This window comes from Pipistrellus kuhlii, unplaced genomic scaffold (assembly GCF_014108245.1).
Source record: "Pipistrellus kuhlii isolate mPipKuh1 unplaced genomic scaffold, mPipKuh1.p scaffold_m20_p_68, whole genome shotgun sequence".
In the NCBI taxonomy this organism is placed as follows: domain Eukaryota; kingdom Metazoa; phylum Chordata; class Mammalia; order Chiroptera; family Vespertilionidae; genus Pipistrellus; species Pipistrellus kuhlii.
The window spans coordinates 1,309,213-1,334,403 of NW_023425571.1; the positions used below are offsets into that span (position 1 = coordinate 1,309,213).

The following is a 25,191-nucleotide window of genomic DNA, read 5'->3' on the forward strand; positions in this document are numbered from 1 at the left end:
TGAGGCCAGGCATGGCTTGGTCCACCATTATGGAGTCTTATCTCACAACACTGCTTCCCTGCCACCAGGGCGGGACCTCTGGCCCCCACCTAGGCCAAGCTTTCATTCCTTCCATTTTCATGCTCCTTAGCACCTGTGGGCCTGGGAGCCTTCCCCAATCTCCTGTCAATGCCTGACTCACCAAGTCTTTGGCGAATTTACCTATATGCACTCAAAGACAGTTTTTGGTGTGCACCACTTCTTTTTTTAAAAAAATGTATTTATTGATTTCTTGGCAAAAAGAGCTCCACAAATTTTCCAGTACCTATGTTAAGCTGAATTATACTAGCAAAAGGGTTTCTTTTCCTTCTAAATTTATAATCCTTTAAGTTGAGGTTTTGGTGTAAAGGTTGTGAATTTCCTTTTGCTTACATTCCAAACGTGTTAAGAGCCAAAGACAACTTTTCCCAGCCTTCATTTTTGTCCTTAGGGTTTCAAACCCTAAAATCTTCCTGCAACTTCCGCCTTCTCAGGGGTTGAAGCCATCACTGGGATCACCTGCCGCTCTCTGTAGTTTCCTGACTTTGGTTTTCAGTAACAAAATAGTCCTTCTATTCTAATTAACTCGAGTTTTTTGTAGGACCGATAATGAACCCTGGCTTTGCGTTAGGCAAGCCTGGACCGCCTTCCAGAAGTAGTACAGTGTGAGTGAACAGGAGAGGATGTAAAAAAAAAAAAAGTACAACCATCACCTAGATTTCAGCCTCCTTGTCAAACGTGACTTTGGGAAAGTTTGATTTGCTCCTCTCTCTTAACAACTATTGCGTACGGTGGCTGTGTGATTAACTCAGCGGGCAGCACACAGTTAAACGCTCAATAAACAGCTTATCACTTCTCCGACCACCACATGGAAGCAGCGAGAGTAACTCAGGTGGCTCGCACGAGACCAGGCAGGGAAGAGGAAACGGCACTAGGCAGGACCATCATCGTGCCCGGGACCTGCAGGTGAAAACTGAACGCGGCAAATATTCAAGCAGGAGGCGGGGCAGCCGGCACCCGCGCTTCGCCGTTCAGCCGGGCTCCAAGGCAACGCCGGAACTAAGGAAGGGAGGGAGGGGGGCCGTGGCTGGTGTCTGACCTTCATCTCCCGCTCAGGGATCATAGCATCCATCTCGTCTCCCATCGCGCCGCCCTCGGGTGGTCGAAGCAGCCGCCGCTGCCCCCCGCGGCCTTGCCCGCACAGCCCAGGTCGCTCCGAGGCCAACTTCGTACGCTCCGGGCTGGCGGCGCGCGGCGGCCTCCGCACTTCCGGCGCGCTTTGATGGCGTCACGCGTTCCCGACCGGGGAGACTGAGGGACTGTCTGAACTCTCGCGCTCTCCCGGCCGCCCCCTCCCATTGGCTGGCTCGAGCACCAGGGGGCGTAGCCTTGAGGCCCTCGCGCCTGCGCCCTGGGAGCGTCCAGGTGCCGCCCCCGCTTTCGCAGCCAGAGCGGGTGGCATCGGTTTCTGTCTTTGGTCGCCGCACGTCTGAACTTTCGACGCTCAGGACTCGGTGGAAACCCCCTCAGGAACACTAGGTTGTGGTGGTTATTCATGGTTCCCGATTCGAGGAAGTTAGGAACTTGACAAATATTGACAGGCCGCTCCTGAGAGGGGCTTCGGCGGGGGGGTGTGTGTAATGAAAAGACGTCCGGAAAGTGGATGGGGCAGGCAGGGCCTCATCACGGGAGACTGGGGAGGTTAAAGGGCACCAAACTTCAGTTTTGTTTGCTCCTTACGAGGTAATCATTTACGAAGCAAAAGCCTGGAAGCCGCCAAACACCTTAGGTGTGTTTGTTATTTAATCTTCAAGACATCCTAGTCACCCCTCAGTCCTTGCCATTTAATTGATGAGGTTAAGAAAGCACCCAGAAGTTAAAATCACCCAGGACCCCAGGGTCAGAAAGCGGTGGAGGCGGAATTAGAATTCAGTTCTTCTGAATATGCTAATTGCTGACTATTCTGTAGTGGATTTATGTGGAAAATGCTGTAGGACAGAAGTTCTTAACTTGGAGGGGGAGAGAGGGGACACATTGTTGGGTTTTCAGCAAATTGCAGATCTGTTCCATGCCGGTTCTCATAAGACAAGGATGACAACTGGTCTCCTTAGGTTGCTATGTAAGGAAGTTCCGTGTTTAGCAGAGCCTGGTACACAAGACACTCTTATCCAGTTACTGTATCAGCTAGCTCTTCAGAATGTGTGGAGCCCCGGAACCCGTCCCCAGAACACACCAGTCGAGACATCGGTACGTTTGTCTGTTTTATTTCCAGTATGTAGAGATGATACCCGGCACCACACACTCTCCCATGCACGCCGCACACACGTGGCATCCACCGGAACCTGCCGGACACACTCTTTCCTTTTGAGTCGCGGGGGACAAAGCTACACTCGGCAGTGCCCCCCAAGTTTCTGGTTCCGTTTGTTAGATTTGGTCTTTCAGAGAGAAGACAGCTGGAGATCTAAGAAGCTGAGCCCTGGGTCGGAGCAGTGAGGAGCCAATAGCCACAACCTGAAATACATGCAGACCCCCCTTTCCAGGGGCCGTTCCCGAGCCCGTCCCTCCAGGAGAGCTGCCTGCCCTTCCCAGAGCTGCGGACACATCCCTGACTCTCCTCCCTTGAGCCTTTCCTCTGGCCGTGTAAACTGGAGGCCTGTTGAAATAAGCCTGGTTGGCTCTGCCCTCCTCTGAGTGAGGGTCAGGCACACTAACTATGGTGGGTAGTCAAGGAAAGCTCTACCTTGCTCAGAGGTATCCTGTCCCAGAGAGGAGAGGTAGAAGGGAGGGGTGGGAATAGGCAGTTGCTTAGCTAATGATCTACAGGGGGAAAGGGGGTGAGATTTTACATTTACAGGGAGAACTGTTTTTGCTGGGTTTAAACTTCAACTAGGCCTGGGCACTTGAGCAGCTCCTTAGCCTGAAGCTCAGCCAGCCGTGGCCACACAGTCTTGCTGCTGAACTGGCTGAGACCAGCCGATGAACCTGGCCGAGCCTTTTCCCATTCCCTGCCTGCTGCCCTCCCTCATGCTGCTGTAAGGGCAGCTCCCCGGCCTCTGATTACGGGTCACCAAGGAGCCCCAGGAGCCCACGCTGGCTCCAGCTCCAACAGCACCTTCCCTTCCAGGTGGGGCAAAGGCTTCTGCAGGGCTCCCCCGGGACTGCACGGCAGGCACCCAGAGCCCCCTCCTCCCTCACATTCATCTCACTTTTCCCGTCTGGGTCTGACTTCCCCATTGGACCCTAAAAATGAGTCTATTTCACTCGGGTTCTTAGCTCTTGGCCCACAGCAGATGCTTAATAAATAGGTTCCATGGATGAGCACATCTAAGTCCTGAGGGCAGAGTAAGGGACTCCAGAACTCAGGTGGGGCCAAGGCCGATTTCCCGCTCAGCCCACCTGGGGCCGAGGGTGCCACCTGCGTGAGTTCTGAGATGCGGCTTAGGGAAAAGCTCTAGGGACCGCGGGATTACACAGGCGGGCCTGGCCCGCACCCAATCCCTGGTGCTGACGCAGAGGCACTGGGGAGGGGAATCCTGGCCCTGGGGCTTCCCCGGTGCTGACTGCCCCTGCCCTTGTTCCCATCGGGGGCAGCCAAGAGGAGGCACTGGGCAAGGCATCTGAACCCTGGGCTCCAGGCCAGACTCTTGCGTCTCCTGATGAGCCCCTGGCCTCGGGCAAGGCACTTAACCCCTGTGGCCACCAGTTTCCTCACCTGTGACAGAGAGGCCTGGCTCAGCTAACCTACAGGGTGGGTCGGGGCTGCAAAACCATGTGAGTCCATAAGAGAGGACACAGGAGGCCCCGATCCTACGCCCAAGTTCAGGTTTGGGGCGATCTGGAAAGGGTGAGAGGAGTTACCGAGAAGCGGACACAGCTCATCAGCACAAGGTGGGGGGACTTAAAGCTTATGATAGGCGGTCGATAAGTACCTGCCGAACCGCTGAGCACAGTGGTGTAAGGTGGGCGGGAGGGGGGAAGCACAGTCATTTTCAAGCAGACGGATCGGAAAGGCAGCCTCCCTCCCGTGTCTCCGACCTTGGTGGGCTTAGCCAAGTTGTGCTCTGTTCGCCACAGGCATTTTATTCTGCATTCTCCTAGCCTGTCGCCCTCAGTATCCTCCCTACAAGGTAGGACTAGCCTGAGAAGACCCCCTTCCCCAAGGCCCCTGGCCTCCCCTCTCTCTCCAAAGCCCTCTGCTGCCCAGCAAGAGACAGGACTCCTTCTGAACTGCCAAGGGGCAAGGCTGGAGGATTTCTTCTGGAACCTTCCTGAAGGGCTCAGGTTGCTTCCTTCCTCCTGCCAGCTCACTGAGGATGAGAAGCATGGCTTCTGGGAAGAAGGCTCCGAGCGGGGGGGAGGCAGGGGGAGGAATCTCAGGCTTCCAGCCTCCCAGCCTGAGCCTCGCCCTCTCCCGTTTTTGGTTTGACGTCAGCCCTTCTGCGTGCTCGGGGGTGGGGAGAGGGTGGAAGAAGAGGGAGGGGCCCCAGATCCCCTCTAAGGCAGATAATTTGCGCTTTACAAAGAGATCACTGCTTCTGCAGATGGAGAAAACAAATAAACATGCCCAACGACCAAAAAAACCAAATAGACAAAACATGAGTCCAGAGGGCAGCGAGATAAGGAGGGGGGAGGGCCGGGAAGGCAGGGACAGGTGCCGGCGGGTCCTCAGGGCAGGCTGGCAATGTCTCTCTCTGGAGGGGGGCCAGCCGGCTGGGGGCTGCTCTCTTTGGCTTTTCCTTCAAACATCATGACTCTGGTGTGGAGATGGAGAAAAAAGAAAACAGGATTAGGACCTCCCATCCAGGGACAGCTCCTCCAGCCTTCCCTCGGTGGTCCTCAGCTCAGCGCCCTTCAGCCATCCTCCAGCAGGGTCTTCTCGGAGCCTGGGATAGGCTCCTACAGATGCAGCGCATGGGCGGGGCTCCCAGTCCCATTTCACGCGGGAGAAAACGGAGGGCAAAGTGGCAGTGTGACTCCTCAGCCACACAGGCAGCCCAAGCAGGACCAGACTCAGCATCTCTGACTCTTAGGCCACGAACCTTCCCCTCACCACGCTGCCTGGAGGAGGTGGAGCTAGGCTGGGCCACAGCTTTGCTCAAAACCCCTTCTGATCTTCAAAAACCTCACTGCTCTGAGAGGAAAGTGGCGAGCTGAGGAAAGGATTCGTAGGGGAGTCTCTGGGGGGGGAAACAGCTGGATTTGAGTCCCAACCTACGACTTCCCAGCTGGTGGGTGACTCTTGCGAGGCACTCGGTCCACTGATGCTCAGAGGTGTTTCCGCCTGGAAGGGAGGAGGCCCAAGTGCTTACATCCTGGAGCTGGTCCGGGCATCAGGCATTCCCCAGTTTTAATTCCATCCAAAGGGCGACCGTCCACAAACAGCTGGTCTTTGTGCTTCAGATCTGCACCGCCGGCCCCCCTCCTCCTCCTCCGCCTCTCCCCTCAACTGCCTGAAGGGCACTTCCCTTGAACGCATCACACCTGAGTTCTTAATTCCCACCTTCCCCACCTGCTCTTCCTGCCAAGCAAACGGCAGTCACTCAGTTACTCAGACCCCAGACTCCTCGGACTCCCTGTTTTCCTCTACACCCCACATCTGGCCAAGTAATCATGCTTTCGGCTCTGCCTCCAGAATCACCCTCCGTGCCAGCAGCTCCTGCCTCTGTCCTGCAGTCTCTTCAAGCCGCATCTGCATCTCTCACTGCACAGGCCTCCCGCTCCTCACCCCTGCCGCAGCCAGCGGGGCTTTTAAAAGCCAGCCCCTGGCTGAGAGCACTCCAGGGGCACCGTCCCACACTAGGACAAAACGCTTCGTCTGACTGGGGCCTACAAGGCCCCCTCGTCCCTGGCCCCTGCCCACCTCTGCAGACCGCCCGCCCTTCGCTCAGAATCCTTACTGATGGCCCAGACACCCTGGCTTTGTGCTGCTCCTTAACAGTAAGAGCACACTCTGCCGCAGGGCCTTTGCACTGCAATTTCCTCTGCCCAGAAAGCTTCCCCAGATATTCACATGGCTCTTCACCTCCCACATTCCTCATTCAGGGCTCCGGTCAGATGTCACCTTCTCAGTGAGATCCTCCCTACCCCCCTCCTCCTTCTTACCCCCCTACCCCCCCACATTGTCGCATCGTCTCTGTTCCTCTTCCCACTTTATGATTTTTGGACTATACCATGACAACCTGATGTTTTGTCTCCTGCCATTAGAACGTAAGCTCAATGTGTCCCCCGCACCTAGACTAATTCCTTGCATATACAATAGTTGGTGCTCAATAAATATTTGCTGAATTAATAAATGATAAGTCTAAAGTGTCAAGTGCCTGACACAATAAATGTGCACTGAACCTTCCATGTCCTTTTACTAGCATCGTCACTGATTGTTGCCCGCTGCCCCCTCCGGGCCATCTGACCTGGGTCTTTTCCCACCATACCTCCTACCCCGTCCCACCCCCACACAAAGCCCTGACCAGCTCAGACTGTGAGCTCATGGGCTGGTTACTCGGCCTCCTGGACCCTCAACTTCCCCTTCTGTACGATGAGACAGTATATTGGACATTTGAAAAAAGACTTCAGCTCATTTGATGAAAGGTCCTTTTCAGCTCAAACACCTCGAGACTGCAGGGAACTGCTCTGCGGCTCCTCGTGGGGGAGACCTGGTGAATGGAGTGTGATTTCAGCCACCACAGGTCTCGGTGCCATCAGCCAGGTACCGGGCTGGCCTCAGTGTGTTCTCTCATGAATCCTCAGGACAACGCTTCGTGAAAGATGTTTATTCCATCTCTGTCTTACAGACGAAGAGCATGCCAACCTACCGCTCTAGAGAGCGGCGTGGGACTCCATCACGCGCACACCGCCCTCCGGGTGGCAGAGCCACTTTACAAACGAGAAAACTGAGGTTCAGGAAGTCTTGCCAGCAGCTTTGTCATCATCACAGCTGTCACTCACTGAGTGACGACTCTACCAGGCCCTCTGCTGCAGGCTACTGCGCCCTGCAAGGTACATGCTAGCGTGACATTGGACAGATGAGGAGGGCAGGGTCAGAGAAAGGAAACGCCTTGCCCACACGAGCCAGGGGCCTCTCCACACACAGGGACGGGGCCTCCAGAGGCCCCGGGAGAGGCAGGAGGTACTCACAGCTTGAGGACGGCCGACCGTTTGCCCAGCATCATGTTCACAAAGTCTCGGTAGGAGATGGTGGCGCCGACCCCACCTGTCACCTCCGCGATCATCTTCCTGATCTCCAGGTGGGTCTTGGGGACCCCGAGCTTCTCCATCATCCTCTTTAAAGCCATCAGGTCTGCGGGAGGAAAAGCAGGCCCAGGACGTGGAGACAGGCGGCGGGCGAGTGGGGACACTGGCTGGACGGCCCCTCCCTGGAGACTGCAGTCCATGGCCTTGCCCCTCTAGGGACCTATCACGCCCTCCCCTTATTCTTCGGAGGCAAGGTAGCCTAGTGGTTAGAGACCTGCGCTTTCAGAGTCACAGAGACTTGGGTTGGAATCCAGCTCTGTGTTTTCTGGCTGTGGGCCCCAGGGGAAACTACTTAACCTCTCTGAACCCTTGCTCCCATCAGTGGTCAAAGGGGTTAATGGGATCGGTCAGCGTGGCTCAGGGGTTGAGCATCAACCTATGAACCAGGAGGTCACAGTTCGATTCCCAGTCAGGGCACATGCCCGGGTTGTGGGCCTGATCCTCAGTGGGGGGCGTGCAGGAAGGAGCCAACCAATGATTCTCTCTCGCCACTGATGTTTCTACCTCTCTCTCCCTCTCCCTTCCTCTCTGAAATCAATAAAAAAATTTTTTTTCCTAAAAAACGGGTTGATGGGACCATTGGGGGGGATGCTGCGTGAGAAGGACCTGCAGGAGGCATGCACACAGTAATGGAGCAGCTCTTTACTGTGATCGCAGCTGCTCCTGTGGTTAGGGGGAGCCAGGAGGCCGCTGCCCAGGGAGCCAGGAGGCCGCTGCCCAGAGAGGTATGGTCAGGGGCGTGGCCTGACCCCAGGCATGAATACCATTTCCCAGGGGCCAGGGGCCAGCTTCTCCCACCTGCAGTCCCAGGGCACCACTTTGGCCAGAAGGGAGAGGGTCCAAAAATACCCTGCAGAGCAGGAAAGCCAACCAAAGAACAAAATTCCAGAAAAACAAGGGAGGCACCGAAAATCACTCCGCCCTGAGGAGTCCTGCTGCTGACCACCAGGCTCCCAAGATCTGAGGCCGTTTCCTCGGGATTGTTCCGTGAACAATGGTCAGCAGAGGAGGCGGGAGGGGGTGCGGCAGGCAGGTTTAGGGCCGGCAGTGTAGCCAGCTCACCCGAGAGGCGGGGCACGCAGAAGCCGTGCCAGGCCCCTCGGTGCCAGGATGTCCAGGGCATTTCAAAGAGAGCTGGGCAGCCTCTGCAGAAAGCAGAGAAAGGGCTCCCACAGCTGCCAGCCAGACTTGAAGCTGGCAAGAACTTTCTGGAAGGCCAGCTGGCAGGATGCTTCAAAAACCTTTGACCCGGGACGTCTCTTTCCTAAGATTTAAGAAATACTGTGGACAGAGATTCCCTTACAAAGATGACCTTCGCAGGATTATCAATGGCCCTGGGGCAGTGGTTGGCAAACTCATTAGTCGCCAGAGCCAAATATCAACAGGACAACGACTGAAATTTCTTTTGAGAGCCAATTTTTTAAACTTAAACTTCTTCTAACGTCACTTCTTCAGAATAGATTCGCCCAGGCCGTGGTATTTTGTGGAAGAGCCACACTCAGGGGCCAAAGAGCCCCATGTGGCTCACGAGCCGCAGTTTGCCGACCACTGCCCCAGAGCGTTGGCCAAATGAATTATGGTCCATCCCCACAATGGAATATTATGCAGCCACTGATTGTATTTCAAAAGAAAAGTAAATCACATGTCAGAATACTCACAATATGTTCCTTTTTGAAATAAAGGAGGTTCTGAAAATGCTATAAAACAGCATTTGTGAGCAGAACAAAGAGCGGAAGGACATGAGCCACGCAGAGCGCTTATTTCTGGGCGCTGGCTGTGGGCGACCCCCATTTGTCTTTGTGCTTTGCTGGGCTTTCCAGAATTTTCTTCTGATGAAAATGTATTGGTAATTTTTTTTTTTCTTAAGAAGAAAAAGAATATAAATATTCGAAAGAGGGAAGGCAGAGGGAGTAGAAACGCGGCAACACTGGAGTTCGGGGTGAGCCAGAGGAGGGATGGGGACCCAGGCCTGCCACCTACCAACCACATGCAAGTGGTTCCATCTCTCTGAGCCTCAGTTTCCCCAGCTGTGAAATGGGATGATTAAACCAGCCTTGTGACTGGTGAACGTCAAGATACAGCCTTGAATACAAGTGTCAGGGTCAGGTGTCTGTCACCCGAGCATCTGGATGGTGGGTCAGGGTGTGTCTGTTGGAGGAGAGACCCAGTCACAGCAGGACTTTGTCACCTGCCGGACAGTGAGCAGAGGGGAGGGAGGCTTGGGGACCCAGGAAACGCCAGCCCCCTCGGTCGGGGGTCAGAAGCTCTGTGCTGGGTCCCCTGGGATGGGAGGCCGAGGTGTGGGCAGTGAGGGATCGGGGAGGGAACCGGTGGGAGAGAAGTTTGGGGGCCATGGACTCCAACCCGGCTCAGCTGGCCCAGCCACCAGGAAGGCTTCGGTGTGTGTGCGCACATCTGGCGTCTGTGCGGCTCTGGACCTCCACACCGTCCACCCACCGAGCACCCTGGTCCCCAGCACTCAGGCCGCACTCACCGATCTCGCCTTCATTGTTCAGGTCAAACTCCATGTACTTCTCTGGAAATCACAGAGCAGAGACTGGCATTAGCTTCGAAGGAGGGGGTCCCCTGCGGATCCCACCGACTCCCCTGGGGGAACTTCAGGGGCTTGGGGAGCCCACACCTAACGCCTCATCCACTGGGGGTCTCAGCACAAGCCCATCATCTCAGCTGAGCCCGTCCTGCCGGCTCTCCTCTGCGATGGGCCGGGGGGAGGCGTGCAGGGTCCCTCCGCCCTCTCCTGCGCGGGGCAGCCGTGTCCCTCCAGGCCCACCAGGGACGGCTGGCTGGTTCGGTCGGCCGCAGGGACTACAATAGATCCTGGCCCTGGAGAGGCTGATGGCGGGGGGTAACGGGAGATGGGGGAGCGGGAACTGCGTGCTTGCGGGGTGCCTCGGAGGTTCTCACGGGCAGCCAGGTGTTGGGCACCGCCGGTAAGGAGCCCCTGTGGTCCAGGATCTTTCCGTCATGGGCAACACCGACAAGCCACGGCTCTACCGGAGGAATGCCCGTGGCCTGCCCTCCCCACCAAGCTCACCTACAGACTGAACCGAACGGCCCCGAGGCAGGGGTCCAGGAACCCCAGCAGCCAGAGTGACTGAGCGCCTTGGCATCTGTCCGGCGGTGTGTGCACACAAGCCCTGAGGCCACGGGCAGCACCGGCCCAGGAGAGCAGGGCCCTCGAGTCGCCTCTGCATAGAGCAGCCAGCGCAAGAGCCAGGCCCTCCCTGTGCCCTTCAGCAGCAGCTGTGCCCCCGCCTCTCAGCGGCCTCACCCTCCGTCCCCTCCGCTCCTCCCACAGGCCTGCTGGGCCCGGCCCGGCCCCACCTGCTCCCACTGGGCTTGCCACCCTCGGCCTGGAATGCCCCTCCCAGGTGGTCCCAGGGCTCCCAGCTTTCTAGCTGGGCACCCCCCTTCTCCCCTCCCCGCCCCCCCCCCCCCCCCCACACACAAAGCACCTACTACGCAGAGACCTGTCCCTTTCCCAGGGCCACCTTTGCAGTGACCCAGGGGCGACTAGAGGGAGGGAGGGCTGCTCCTCCCTCGCCGGGCTCTCCAGTGGGTGATTGGCAGGGGAGGGGGATGGGGAAGGGATGGGTCTATCTTGGTCCTAGTTCTTTTATGTTTTTAGTGTAAAATGGTTAAGAGCAGGGGTTGGGAGTGAGATCCATGGAGGTTCAAGCCCTACCTCTGCCCAGGGCGAGCTGTGTGAGCTGAGGCACGTGACCCGCCTCTCTGAGCTGACTTTCTCTGTACTTACAGATGGCACCCCTCCCTCCTGGCTGACGGGGCGGTTCAGGGAGCCCACCACCCCCAGTCAACTGCCCGTGCTCCGCCACGGGTGTCCTGCCCGGACAGCCACGGGGCAGGAGTCTGAGGAGACCGAGCAGGGAGACAGCGCGCAGTGCCCGGCTTTGGGGGGATGCGGCCTGAGGATGCTCGCGTGGTCCTCCCTGGTGCCCCGTGTGCACCCCCCGGGGGGGGGGGGCAGGAAAGGTGGGTCCTCGCTCCCATGTGCGGGCTCCTCTCCTTTCGGAGCCGCTGGCCGGGAACCAGCGCCGGGGAACAGAGGGACCTTTATGCGCCCCCTCTCCGCCTGTTTTCTTTTCATGCTGCGCTGCCGGGATCCAACGGGCAGAAACTCTGCCCCCGGCCCACTGCGCAGACACAGACGGCCTTTCTCCGCAGGGGCTCCCGCAGCGCCCGCCGGAGGGGAGAGCTGCAGGGGGAGAGGCCAGGGCGCCACAAAGACCTGATTGTGTGCACAGGGCCTGGGCAGCGTGGCAGGAGCCAACCTGGGCCTGCGGGGCGGCTGTGGGGAGAGGGCAGGGGCGGGCTGAGGCCTACAGGAGAGGGGTGGAGGGGCAGGGGGGCTTGGAGGCCGTGGAGGGGCTGCCCACTCTCACTGGGCACCAGGAATGGGGCATTCTGGATGACACGGGCGCAGGCTGGCCCTTTGGGGGGAGGAATCCCACGTGTGGGGGCCTGAGGGTGGGGCAGCCAGCCCCGCTCACCTTTGAAGGCTGAGAGCTTCTCTGGCAGGTCCTCCTCATCGCTGTACTTCTGGTCACAGAGAAACTCCTAGAAGCGAGAGGACGGAGCTGAGCCGGGGGCAGCAGGCAGGACTGGCCTGCAGGAGGCTCAGTGCCCTGGTTCCTCTCCGCCAGCTCAGACGTGCAGTCCAGCCCGCGGGCTCGGAGCTGGCGGGGCCTGGAGGGTCTGCTCCAGAAGATGCAGCACCTCCAGTCCCACGGAGTGACCGGTGCAGGGCCCTGCCTCCCCCAGGGCACCCGCCGGGGTCCCAGGAGCAATGAGCCCAAGGACAAGCCGACTGGTTCCAGCGCAAACTTCTTAGGTATGTGACCCTGGCACACCAGTTCCTCCCGGCTTTCCAGTGCTTTCTCTCCGAGCGGGCACTGTCCTCACAGCTGCTTCCGGAGTGTGTATGAGAATCCGACGAGAGGGCAGATATGCCTCTTGGCACACAGCAAGCGCTCAATACAGAACAGCCGCCACGTTCTCCGTCTCTGCTCCAGCCAGAGGGGGGCAACTTCCCCCTCTCCTCCGTGCCTGCACCTAAAAACAGGCCCTTCTTCCCCTCCGGTGCTGGGAGAGATTCCAATGGGTCCTTTCAGAACCGGACAGGGAGGGGCAGGGCCACCAACAAGAGCCCTCGAGTGAAGCAGTTACCAGCATGCTCTCTTTGGATCTGCCAGTGGACCCATTTTACAGATGAGAAAACTGAGGTTCACACAGCCGGAGCTTCACTTCAGCTCCATCTTGTTTCAAGTCTCTATCCTTGACCTCGACCCTCAAAGATGGGCAGATGGCAGGCATTCAGCTGGCTTTAAAGCAAAAGCTACCCATCCGGAAGCCCTGTTGCTAATCCTCAAGCCGCCCCAGAACCCACATGCATGCGGGGAAGCAGAGGGTGTATTACCCACCCCAGCGCCGGACTCCCCAAATGCCCTCTCTACTCTGGATCACACTTCCCTCATCCCTGAGCCGACTGGACATGGGCATCACTCCTCATTCATTCATTCATTCATTCACTCACTCACTCATTCACCAGCTTTGGAGGTACCACAGTGCACAGTGCTGTGTGCCAGGCAGCAGGGGAGCCGGTGAGACCAAGGCAAATAAGATAGAGCCCTTATCCTGAGATGGCAGGGAGTGTTCGAAGGGGTAGTCCGTGGCATCGGCCAATCACTCAGCCTTTTTCTAAGTTCCTGCTGCCACTTCCCACTAAGCTGAGCCTGTGCTTACACACCTCCCAGGACGGGGAGCTCACTGCCTCCCAGCCTGTCCTGCAAACCCCCTAGAGCAGCGGTTCTCAACCTTCCTAACTCCGAGGCCCTTTAATACAGCTCCTCATGTGGTGGTGACCCCCGACCATAAAATCATTTTCGTTGCTACTTCCTAATTGTAATTTTGCTACTGTTATGAATCGTCATGTCAATATCTGCATTTTCCGATGGTCTTAGGGGACCCTGCTAGCGGTTCTCAACCTGTGGGTCGCGACACAGATATTGACATGACGCTGTATTAAAGGATCGAGGCGTTAGGAAGGTTGAGAACCGCTGCTCTAGAGGCTTAAAGTGGAACAGGAGAATGACCGAAAGCCTAACGGGGGAGAAAGACTCCGGGTTCGGACTCGGCCCCTCCTCACCCACTGTAAGTGGCACAGGTGTCCCCACCTCTCCAGGCATATCCTCATTGGGGATAACCGAGCTCCCGTCTGTGCTCTCTCAGCAACGGGGTGACTTAGTGTGAGTTCCAGGGCCAGGTGTCTGCATGGGAACCCAGCCCCCCTGACAGAGGAGAAACCCACCCGCCAACACGACTCCCTCGCCTGCGAGCCGTTAGGTCCCCGTTACACCGGTCTCACAGGAAAGAACAGGAGGACCACAGAGCTCGAAGAATGCGTCTGAAGTCCGGGCAGCCGAGGAAACGCAGGTGGGGCTGGCACCTGGGCCTAGCAGCTGCCAGGACCTGTGCCCCAGCAGCCTGGTGGAGGGCGCACAGCCCCGCCTCCACTCAGCTGGAGCAGGAGCCTTCTCCGACAGCCCTCCTCCGCTGGCCGGGCCAGGACTTCCCTTCCCCTTGGCTGCCTCTCAGAGCTTTCCACCGCGGACCCAAAGGAGGACAATGGACGCTTGTCTGTGACCCCGAGCAAACAGGCACCTCCCGGTCACAGACCCCGCACCCGTCCCGCAGAGGGCCGAATGGGAGTGGCCCCGGCCTTTGGGTCAGGAACAGGGACCCTCCTGCGGCCGGAGGCACAGGCAAGGCCGGCACTGGGCTCTCCCAGCTCCCACGTCCCGGTCGACCAGAAACCCTGCGCAGCCGGAGCCGGCAGGCATGGGTCCGGACCGCCTCCTGGAATCCAGGCTGACGGCGCTCAAGGCGCAGGGCATGGCTTGGTGTTGGAGGCAAATCACAGCGATGCACATGGAACAACCAGGCAGCGAGCGAGAGCAAGGACGAGCGTGCGGTGGGCACAGGGGCGTGTGAAAACCACTGCCCTTGGCTGGATCGACTGGCCGGCTAGCTCCCACTGGGACTTGGCTACTGGGCCCCCTGCCTGCACCTCCCATCTCCACGTTCCCTTTTCTTTTCCTTAATACATTTCTATTGTTTCAGAGAAGAAGGGAGAGGGAGAGGGAGAGAGAAACATCGCTGGTGAGAGAGAATCATTGATTGGCTGCCTCCTGCACACCCCCTACTGGGATCAATCCCGCAACCAGGGCACGTGCCCTGACCAGGAATCAACCACTGAGCCACACTTGCCGGGTAACTCCACATTTCTACACGGCTCTCTCCCTCGCCTCCTTCAAGTCTTTGCTCAGCGGTCACCTTCTGAAAGAGGCCAGTCCACCCAGTCCACCCCATGGCAGCACATGCCTCCACTGCCAGCCGCCTTACCTCCCGGGGCATCCCCTCCAACATATGTAATTGCTTATTAAAGGTATTGTCCATCGTCTCCCCCTGGGAGAAGGCAGGTTCCGCATAGTAGGTGCTCAATGAATATCCGCAGGATGAGTGACCGAATGGAGATTCAGAGAGGGTAAGTAACAAGCTCAAAGCAGCACAGCCAGCAAGTGGCCGAGCTGGGTTTGCAGCCCACAGAGGAGGCCTGAGGGAAGGTGCTGCAGAGCTGGGAAGGTGCGTGCCCGAGGAAGTGGGTGTTGGGAGGAGGCTGGCCAGTGGCCACAAGTTCTAGAAGCTCCTGTTCATTGCCTTGCGCCTCCCAGGTACTTGGCACCCAGCGCGTAGTAGGCCCTTAATACACATCTGCTGAGTGAGTGGAGAAGCCTGCCATTTAGCCAGAATGACTATTCCCACTCTCCCCCCTGAAACGGTAAGGCAGCTTTGCAGAAGCGCATGCACATGTGTGGCAGAGAGGGGAGAGGGAGAGGGCGTAGCGGGGACGGGTGACTCAGAGATCAGAATCACGTTTTTCTCTTAGAGCCAAAAGTGACAAATGCTTGAGCCACAGAGTGACCAGGGGTGGGCAAAGCAACTGACCCCCTGGTGGTGGGCAGGCAGCCCTGGGCTTGGCAGCTGTGTGGACCTGCCTTTGGCAGGGGCCGGGGAAGGCACTGGCTGCCAGCTTCCACCCCACCTCCAAGCTTCGGAGCCTCGGTCCTGCTTATGTGCAGCCCACAGCTTCCTCGCCTTCTGGTGGTCGCCCCCACACCTCTGCCCATCCCCCGGGCGCAGCCATGCCCAGGGGGCGGGTGTCCTATCTGTGCAGACTCCAGGCCCCTGGCTGCCCCAGAGTCCCCAGAGAGAGGCCAGTCCCCTTCGGGAGAAAAGCCAAAGCCGAAACCCAAAGCGGGCACTGCCGCTGGAGCCAGAACGCCGGGGTGTGAAGCACTTCGCAGCTGTGTGCAAAGTCCTTCGCTGGCCCGTGCCTCAGTTTCCCCCTCTGTACAGAGGATGCAAACTTCTCCCGGGCTTGTTCTGAGAATGACAGTGTGTAAGGAAACTCCTCACCACAGCGCCTGGTGCCTGTAAGCGCTGAACCAGTGTGAGCTGTGCTGCCACCTTTGAGCTTTCGTTTCTGTCTGCACACCCCGCTGACAGCCTCGGCTCCTCACCCAGACCCCACGGCCCAGCAAAATAACAAGGAGGCACGCCTCCTTCCCCGACGGAGGCTGCTCACGACGTCCATCTCCCCTCCTGAGGCCTCCCCATTTGACAGATGGGACAACTGAGGCCAGGGAGGTGGCTCCACCTGCTCCAGACGACGTTTCAACAGTCAGGGCTCTCTCCCTCCCCGCCCAGCTCCCTCCTGCCCTGGCCATGGGGAAGGCGGCCTGGCCACAGGTTCGGAGCAAAGACAGTCAGCTCCAGGAGCTGTTCCTCCCAGGCAGCTGCAGGAGGTCATTCCAGAGGCAGGGCCCACCCAAACCCTCCAGGGGATGGTGTGTATGTGGGGGTGTTTACGCTACCCCACCCCCTCCCACTCCAGCCCCCTGTCCCCAGCTGCAGGAGCTGCTGTCAGGCCTCCAGGGGTGAGGGGCTGTGAGAGTGACCGTTGCTATGCCGAGGGGCAGGCTCAGAGGCCCGGTGGCCTGGGCAGTCCCTAGCAAAGAGCCAGGAAAAGCAAGCGGGCAGGGGCCTGGGGTTGGAAACAGGAAGCTGAGAGCTGAGCAGTCACTCCCCAAGCTGAGGTGTCCACAGGCTAGGCCCCGGATGGGGCAGAGCTATTAAAACACCCACCCGGTCCAGCACGTGGAGCAGCCAGCCGGTCCTCTTTGTTCGGTATCTGGGGAAACTGAGGCCTCAGACAGGAAGGGTCTCGCCGAAAGCCACGTGGTCAGAAGCCTCCCCTAAACTCCGAGTGTGGGGGGTGGGGAATAACAGGGTGGGGAGGGAAGTTGAATCTAGAGCCAGGGTTCAAATCCCAGACCCAGCACTTCGGAGCTCTGTAGCCCTGGGCAACTTGCTGTACCACTCTGGGCCTCAGTTTCCTCATCTGTGAAATGGGGTCATAATAACAGCGTCTCCTCGTTGGGTTGGATGAAGTGAGCTAAGTGCACACACCCTTCCTAACGGTTAGCAATTATCACTCAGCATTTGGATCACCCAGAGCTGTGGTCGGCAAACTGCGGCTCTTTGGCCCCTTGAGTGTGGCTCTTCCACAAAATACCATGGCCCGGGCGAGTCTACTTTGAAGAAGTGGCGTTAGAAGAAGCTTACGTTTAAAAAATGTGGCTCTCAAAAGCAATTTCCATTGTTGTCCTGTTGATATTTGGCTCTGCGGACCAATGAGTTTGCCGACCCCTGGCCCAGAGAGAGAGCTGTGAGCAGGGGAAGGCAGAGGTGACCCTCACAACTCCCTGTCCCGCGCTGTGCCCCACGTCCCGCCGGTGAGTCTTGGGACGGCCATCCCTCCGCCAGGACAAGCTCTACTCTGGACGCCTGGGGACCTGGCAGTGACAGCCCATGCACCCGGGCAGAGCGCGCCCATCTCAGGCCTGGGGGGGGGGGGGGGGGCAGTGCCCGCAGCCACGCCTGCCTCTTCTGCTCCCCTGGTCCTCCATAACCCCTGAGCACATCAGAACCCCCCCCCCCACACACACACACAGGAGTGCCATCCCAGCGCTCCTGCCGGGGAGGGGCTGCTTCCCACACCAGCAGGGGCTGGCAGCCTGGACCCCTGCCCTCTGCCCCCTGCCTGACTCCCCGACTTCCCTCTCTTTCTGGGCCGGTACCTCTAGCACCTGCTCCTGGGCGCTCGCTCCCGGCCCTGCAGGCTCGCCTTTGTGTATGAGCTGGAACAGAATTTTGGGTCGGGCGGCTATCACCATCCTGGAGGCCATTCAAGGGGCCGGTGGCTGAAACCCTGGGCGCAAACCCCAAGGCCAGGTGGTACCATACCGGGCTGGCGGCCTCTGACGAAGCACACAGGTTCTTAAAGGGCCAGGACCAGGCCACCAATGCCCAGCCCGGTGCCTGGCACGCAGACGGAGCCTGTAACATGCACCCGCAAGGACAGCGGGCTCACATTCCCCACGGCAGCGCCGGGGCCCCATCCGGACGCCGTGTCCTCGCCAACAGATGGGGCAGCTGAAGACAAACACCCCGCCAACGGCACCCATGCCGCACGCAGACCCTGCAGAAATTCCATCTCCCGCTTCCTGTGACACGGCCACACCGAGGTCGTGACTGGCCGGACCTGCGCGGACACTGAATCCCCGGAGGCTCACGTGGCCGCTTATCAGCACCTCCTTTATAATAAATTAAGGAAGAGCAAGAGAGACGGGTGCCCAGTGATGCCAGCTGGGCACATTCACCTGGGCAGGGACACAGTGGCACTGCCAGGACACAGGAAAAAGACACACCTGCGCAGTGCCTGGGTCAGGTCTCAGAGGTCCCCCGCTGCCTGGGAGGAGCTGGGACCGATACCCCTCTGGGCAGAGATACACAGCCTGTCGCGCCCAGCTCTTCCCGGCACGGATGGCACGTGGGTCCTGAAATAGCCACGGGGCACGTAAATGCGACAGGGAACGCTGAGTGCCCTTCATTCGAACCAGGAGGGCTGGGAGGGTGGGACCGGAGCCAGAGATCTTTATCCAGGGAAGCAAGAGAGGCCTGTGTCACAGCTAGGCCACGGCCACCTGGTGGACAGGCCGGGCCAGGCCATGGGCGGCGCCTGCAGTCAGACTCCAGACTCCCGCCTCCTGGCTGCAGGGCCCCGGGCAGGTGATTCACCGACAGCCCCTGTTTCCTCATCTCTGAGACGGGCGGCCCGGTTAGGCCGTGTCCCGTGGCGATGTTTACACGTTCTCACGGCGCGTGTTTGTAACCTGACGTTCCTCTGACAGGAGTCAGTGAGCTGATGCAGGGCAGCGCCAGGCCCGCCTCCTGTTTGGTTCCAGATGCCGGCCTCTGGCTGGCTCCAGCTGCAGCCTCCCTACCCCCATGGCCTGCGGGCTCCCCCCCACCCCGCAGCCCCTCCGAGGTCCCAAGGATAAGGGCACCCACCAGCCCCACCACTGCCCTCTGTCCCTGTGCAAAGCCGGAGAGAATGTGTTCTGTTGCCATATAAGGCTGGGCCTGCTGGCCTTGGGGTCACCTGCCATGCCATCAGGGCTCGGAGAATGTCAGCTATGTGGGGGGAGTAGGAGGTGTGCGCCTGGCCTGCCTGCTCCATAGTGCAGAGAATGCACACACACACACACACACACACACACACACCCAGTCCAGCTTGGAGACTGAGAGCAGGCTCTAAACCCAGGCAGCTGCCTCAGCCTCCTCCGAGCCTTGTTTCTGTGACACGGGAACCCGCACTCACAGGGTCAGAGTAAGCCGTCAATAAGACGATGCCCCAAGCACGCCTGGCACACCGCCTGGCACACGCCAAGGGCTCAGAAAACGATAGCAAAGGCCACAGTGAAACCCAAAGAGCACGTTTCCATCCAGCTCGGCCAGGACGTGGGGCCCACCCAGTCTATTTCCACTCGTGAATCCCCGATGGTAACAGCGGCTAAGACTGAGCTGCCCTGCCGCCCTCCGGAGCTGGCCCACCCTGAGGAGCGGGGGGAGCCCCCAAAGGAAATGGGATGCTGATCCTAGACCCCCCAGAGCTGCCAGCCCGCTAGGCTCTGCCCCAGCAGCAGCCACGAAGCCCTGTCCTTCACCGCTTCCTACTTCCTCCTGCGGGGCAGCGGCTCAGTCCACCCCCCCATTCCAGGAGGCAGTGAAGCTGAACCCCAAAGGGAGGCCAGTGGCTGCCCACATGGTTCCCTCTAGAACCTGTCCACTCCAGGGAGCCCCCATTATGGCCAAGGCCAGGGGTGAAACGGACCTAGACCCTCAGAGTGACTCCCTCCGAGTCTGCAAAGAGCTCCATCGGCTCACCCCCTCTGACTGTGGGCCGGAGCAGGGCAGGGACCACGGCTCCCGTTTCAGGGACCAAGGCTCTTCCAGACCAAGGCTGCGCGGCCAGCAGGGGCCGGGCAGATCTCAGCCTCGGTTTCCACTCCCTGCGCCTTTAAGCCCTAAACAAACCAACGATAACCATCGTGACAGCAGCCAGCTCTCCTACGTGCAGCACATAGATTATATCGCAGAAAAATCACAACAACCGACTACCATTATCTCAGATGCCTGGTTCAAGGTCAGAGCCAACAACACCCTCCCCTCCCTCCCCTCCTGTTCCTTCCCCTCCCCTCAGGACTCTGAGCCTTGGCGGGGCCACCTCCACCCACTGCGGTGGGAAGCAGCTCCGGTTTCGGGTTGGGTCCCAGAGCCTCCTTCCTCCAGGGGCCCAGAGCCCGCGCCCAGCGGCCTGGCTCACACAGCGGCATCCGAACGGCACCTGGGCAGCGGAAGGGTGCTGGACCACAGCTCTGACTCTGGCTTCTGTGTGGCGTTGACCTGATGCTTGCCCTATCTGGGCATCGGGCTTCCAAGTGGGGTAGACAGCTTCCTGCTCACCCTCTCCAGCCCAGTGCTGCCCAGCCCGGCCCTCCTTTCCAAGTCAACCCAGTCGCCCCCAAAACAACCCTGTAGCCACCCCAGAGTCTGCCCTCTCCGCGGGCGGGGCTGGCTGGCACGGAAAGTCCCACTCTCAGCTCCCCCGGCCTGTCCAACTGCAGTCCCCTCTCCCCATCCGCAGCTGTCCCTGGCTCGAGGTCCTGCCGGCTGTGGGTGGACTCGGCCAGCGTGGAGCCCGCCCGGCCCAGTGGCCCAGGGGGCTGTATGAGGTCAGGGTTCCAGGCGCCTGTCCAGAGGGCAGGCCCGGCCAAGAGCTGCGGGCTGCAGACAGCTGGGAGGGGGCCCAACAGCCTAGCCCCCTGAGATCCCAGCCAGACATCCAGGCTCCCTTCAGGCTGTGCTCCCGATGACGGCAACACGCAGGGTAGGGATGGCCATGAGGGGCCCTGGGGTCCCCCGAAACTCCTGTAGCCAGGGGAGTGACATCAGACAGGCTGCCTAGTTCTAGACGATCCAAGACACGAAAGAGGGAGTCCACACTGCAAGCCCCCGCACACCCCACTGAAATACTGCAACCATGCCGTGCCTGCCCCGCCCCACAGCCTCCCCAGGACCCCGCCGACCCCACCGCTTCCCACTTTGGGACTCAGCTGGGCAGGGACCCTGGTGCTCAGCCCCCTCCCCCCAGGAAGTCGGCAGGGGAATGCCCAGCCTGGTTTCCGTGGACATGCCTCCTCCACCGCCAGCTAGAAAGCAACTTGGGAGAATAATTCTAGCACCGTCCACGGAGGTCCCCTCAGGCGGGTGCTGGACCAAGCCCACTGCAGGCTTCCCTCGCTGCCCCCAGGCGGAGACCAGAGCTGGCTGCGGCCTCTGCTCTGGCCAATCCCGCAGGCTCGCACACTTTGCCTCATCTTCCAGAGTCCACCCGCTGGCTACACACCGTGTGCCCGCCCCGAGGCATGGCTTTCTTTACAGGAACCCACCAACACCCGCAGGAAGGCATGGAGGCTCTGGGGGAGCCCTCCCTACACGTGGGATGGGGATGGGGAGGAGTGGCGAGGGTGGGGGTGAGGCAGGCAGGAGACCAGCATTCCCTGGTGGCGAGGGGAGCTGGGGCAGCCTGCCCCACACTCTCAGCCTCTCTGGGCGGTGGCAGCAGACATTCCTGGCGGGTCCCAGGTGGGCTTGGGGGGCGGGGTGCCCGGCATACCGCGGCTCCCAGCCCGGCCCGGCCTCCCGGTCTAAGAGTAACAACTTGCAACCCCAGACGCCAGGTCCCGGGCGGAGTGGAGGGGGTGAGGGGACCTACCTGGAGGCACGGGGGCCGGGGAGGAGGGAGGAAATTGGGGGGAAGAGGGGGGAGGCACAGCCTCGCAGATGGAGAGGGGCCCCCGCGGGGCGCTGGAAACTTTGGGGGGACCAGCGGCGCGCGGCCCCGGGACCCGCAAGCTGCCCGGGCGGCGGGGCCGGGCTCGCACTTACCCGGTTGATCTCGGCCAGCCGCCGCTCCTGCCGGGCCTTGAGCATGCCGAACGCCTTCCCCCCTGGAGAGACAAAGAGGCGCGGGAGGCGGGGGCCGGGGCGCACCGTGCGCGGGGAGACCCGGGACGGGAGCCGGACGGGGCGGGGTGCGGGGTGCGGTGCGGAGAGCGGGAGCGCGGGTAGAGCGGGGTGCGGGTAGAGCGGGGTGCGGGGTGCGGGGAGAGCGGGGTGCGGGGTGCGGGGAGAGCGGGGTGCAGGGTGCGGGATGCGGAGAGCGGGAGCGCGGGGAGAGCGGGGTGCGGGGAGAGCGGGGTGCGGGATGCGGAGAGCGGGAGCGCGGGGAGAGCGGGGTGCGGGGTGCGGGGTGCAGGAGAGCGGGAGCGCGGCGCCTACCTTGAAACCTGTTGCTGGGCGCGACCGACATGGCGAGCGCGGGGCTGCCGGCGGCTCGGGAGCGCTGGAGGCTCTGGCGCCCGGTCCGAGCTCCCGCGGCGTGTGGCGCGGCTCCGCGGGCGGAGGGGAGGCGCGGGCGGCCGGACACACCTCTCCGGGCCTCCCCTCCGGCCCGCCTCCCTCCCCGCCCGCCGCCCGCCGCCGGCATCAAAGCGGCTATTATGCGGGGCCGGCCCGCCCCCGGCCGGAGGCAAGGAGCGCGCGGGCCGCCGCGGGCACCTCCTCCCGCGCCTCCGGGACCTCCGCTCCGCCCTTCCCGCCCCGCCCGCCGCGGGCGCCCCGCGAAGCCACGGGTGCGGACTCAGTTCGCACAGCGGATGCGGGAGCGGCGGCGGGAGTGAGTGCGCCACCCGCCGGGCGGGTGCGGTATTGCCGCCCCGTGCGCCCCGGGCCAGTGCGCGCTTTGAGAGGGAGGTGTGGCCCCCAGGCCTCACTGTTAACTCCAGAGAGAAAACTACAAAACCCTGTAGTTGTGTTGGGGGTGAGGGGAGATGCACGAGGACAAAGTGCCGTAGGGAAGTCAGCGACACTAACTCGGTTAGAACGAGCCGGCTGGTGTGGCTTATGGACCAGGAGGTCCTGGTTCAATTCCCCCGGGAGGCACAGGACCGAGTGCTGGCTCCATCCCAGTGTGGGGCGTGCAGGAGGCAGCTGATGGATGATTCTCTCATCACTGATGTTTCTATCTCTCCCTCTCCCTTCCTCTCTGAAATCAATAAAAATGTTTGTTTGTTTGTTTTTTAAATTAGAATGAGTTTGGGTTTTGTTAATACAACCGACTTTCCTGAGCACTCACTGCACAGGCTCAGTGCGGGTCTCTGGAAGCCACTGGCTCTAAGAACTCTGAAACCGGACTCACTCCCGTTCCACGGAAGAGCAGACAGGAAGTGTGTCTGCAGCGCAGGTCCACCTGGACCGTACCAGGCTTTAAGCTCCAGGAAGCGTGCCACTTGGGGCGAGACCGTGCAGGAATGCAGGAGTGACAGGGTGACCCTGGAGTTTCCTGTCCAAATCGGGTCATTTCTGAGAATGAGAGACGGCACTCCTCACAATGACGCTGGTGTCACAGGTACAGACGGGGACAGCCCTGGGCGAACAGCACACCTGGTCACAGTGATGTCCCATCCTCCCCCCCCCCCCCCCACACACACACGCTTGGAGCATGTCCCGGGGGCTTGCTTCCAGGAATTCTCCTTCCTCATTCACCCCCAGGGTTTGGATCAGAACAAACCGTGTGACCTTGGACGAGGCACGTGACGTGTCTGAGCCTGTTTCCTGGCTGCAGAACAGAGGCAGCCAGCCCCTCTCTCTCACCAGCAGGGGCTGTGCTAACGGGACCTTCGGGGTTTAACAGGCAGCAGAGCCGGGAGGGACGCGGGCTTAGGAGTCCCCACCCTGGATTGGTGGGAGATGTGCCACCTGAAGGCCACTGAGAGCAAAGCCCGGGAGCTCCTGCCCGGGCCGGGCTCGGGGAACCAGGTGGGCTGGCTGGCCCCGGGCCAGACATTCTGCAGGGCAGGGCCACCCCACCGTCCGCTGCGTGGCTGCCGGGCTGCATTGCTGGCCAGATGTTCAGCAGCTGTCACATTCCACCCGGGGCGGCCCCACCTCTGGGCCGGAGTGTGTCAACTACAGCAGGCATGACCGGACCGCGTGAGTCATGGATACCAGGCCCAGGAGCATCACGGTGGAATGGAGAGGCAGGCTCTGCCCCGTCGGGGAAGCTGGGACTGGGCTTGGCAGATACAGGTTCGATGCCAACAGCAGTACCAGGCGGCTGTCAGCAGAGAAGCCGGTGGGGGTGTGGGTGGGGGAAGAGGGGTCCGGGGGCATCAGACCCTGACCCAGAGGTCTTCAAAGAACCCCCATCCCATGGGCACCCCCTAACACCAGACGCCAATCACCAAGCTCACTGTAGAGCAACATCTTCCTGTTCTGACCTTCCTGCCCCATCTCCCTCCCAAATCTCCCCAGTCACCGCCAGGTCGCCGATGCCCACCAGCCCCCAGGGCCCCTCCCCTGCCCAGCCTGTGGGGGAGCACAGCTCTTCTCTGAATGCCCTCCCTGCAACTCGGAGGTTTGGAGGGGCCCAGCCAGCCCTCACTACACGGCTGGCTGGGGATACAGAGACCCTTGTTCTGGGCAGGGGTCGGGGGACCTGGCCCAGCTGGGCCGGCCTTTCCTGGGACGGTGGAAGCAGGACCATTTGCAGCTGGCTTCTGCCAGGGATTTGACCTGGTCACTTGTAGGCTCAGTGCCGTGGAGGTGGCGGGAGCGGTGGGCATCGTCTGCCATCAAGTGCCGGACAAACAGAGAAGCTGCTCTGCAGCTGAAACCAGTGTGGCTCAGTGGATAGAGCGCCGGCCTGCAGACGGAAGGGTCCCGGGTTTGATTCCGGTCAGGGGCACGTGCCTTGGTTGCGGGCACATCCCCAGTAGGGGGTGTGCAGGAGGTGGCTCATCAGTTTTTCTCTCTCATCGATGTTTCTCTCTATTCCTCTCCCTTCCTCTCTGTGGAAAAAAAAAAAATCAAAATATATTTTTAAAAAAAGAAAAGAAAAAAAAAAAAAGCTGCTCAGAGATAGAAAAGGCAAAGCGAAGAGGCGCGAGAGGGGGTGGAGACCGGGGAGAGGGACGCCTCCAGGGAGGCCAGCCTCAGAGCTTGGCAGCTCTTCCCCCCCAGATTCCAGGGACCCTCCCATGTCCTTCGAACTTGAACTCATCCTCTCTGCTTACACCAGCTCCGTGCAGGCTTGCTGGCCAGGAGCCCTGCGCGCTGCAGAGTCCTGCCCATGTGACCTGTTTCCGGAGGGACCCGGGGAAGCCAGGCCCTCACCTTGCCAACCCTGGGCTGCTGCCCACCTCCTGCCTGGCAAGCCCCCCTCTGTCCCCCACCCTCTGGGACCTGCCCCAGGCCCTCCCCTCGCTGGCCTCTCTGCTGCTGGACACTTGGCTTGGAGCTCATTTCCTGCCTTGGTGCCTTTAGACGGGATCAGAGGTCAGCTGAGGGCTCCCTGTA

The 25,191-nt window shown here is 60.3% G+C and overlaps 2 protein-coding genes and 1 long non-coding RNA gene across 9 annotated transcripts in view; 1 reads left to right on the plus strand and 2 right to left on the minus strand.

Moving 5' to 3' along the window:
* Positions 1-1,295, minus strand: part of NUP214 (nucleoporin 214) — a 68,321-nt gene extending 67,026 nt beyond the window's left edge. For 4 of the 5 annotated variants that reach the window (XM_036420376.2, XM_045575155.1, XM_045575156.1 and 1 more), the window contains exon 1: positions 1,118-1,294. In XM_036420376.2, coding sequence (XP_036276269.1) covers positions 1,118-1,162 — 45 coding nt within the window. In that variant the 5' untranslated portion in view covers positions 1,163-1,294. Of the gene's footprint in view, positions 1-1,117 lie in introns of all 5 variants that reach the window. The other variant, XM_045575157.1, reaches the window with a different exon arrangement.
* The window catches only part of LOC123651610, a 16,497-nt gene extending 11,933 nt beyond the window's left edge, over positions 1-4,564 (plus strand). Inside the window, exon 2 of the long non-coding RNA XR_006740428.1 lies at positions 4,387-4,564. This is a non-coding gene — a long non-coding RNA (uncharacterized LOC123651610). The remainder of the gene's footprint in view (positions 1-4,386) is intronic.
* On the minus strand, positions 4,091-22,292 carry AIF1L (allograft inflammatory factor 1 like). 3 transcript variants are annotated; one of them, XM_036420379.2, is made up of 6 exons: positions 22,114-22,233; positions 21,721-21,782; positions 11,799-11,865; positions 9,761-9,802; positions 7,150-7,312; positions 4,091-4,771 (listed from the first exon to the last, which is right to left on the minus strand). In XM_036420379.2, exons 1-6 carry the CDS (start codon positions 22,142-22,144, stop codon positions 4,684-4,686), a joined length of 453 nt encoding a protein of 150 aa, XP_036276272.1. In that variant the 5' UTR covers positions 22,145-22,233; the 3' UTR covers positions 4,091-4,683. The 3 variants fall into 3 exon arrangements, with proteins under 3 accessions (XP_036276272.1, XP_045431119.1, XP_045431118.1); XM_045575162.1 differs by lacking the exon at positions 4,091-4,771 and adding an exon at positions 6,473-7,004 and having other exon boundaries at positions 22,114-22,292; XM_045575163.1 differs by lacking the exons at positions 21,721-21,782; positions 22,114-22,233 and adding an exon at positions 17,508-17,687.
* Between the last annotated feature and the right edge of the window lie 2,899 nt (positions 22,293-25,191).

What these genes read in the sequence shown, in the direction of transcription:
- AIF1L (XM_045575163.1), bottom strand. Translation starts at nt 17,615, where the DNA reads ATGGCCTCCAGGATGGTGATAGCCGCCCGACCCAAAATTCTGTTCCAG. An exon ending in CCCAGGAGCAGGTGCTAGAG is followed by an intron (nt 11,866 to 17,507) that starts GTACCGGCCCAG and finishes TCTCGCTTCTAG; the next exon opens with GAGTTTCTCTGTGACCAGAA. An exon ending in GAAGCTCTCAGCCTTCAAAG is followed by an intron (nt 9,803 to 11,798) that starts GTGAGCGGGGCT and finishes TGTGATTTCCAG; the next exon opens with AGAAGTACATGGAGTTTGAC.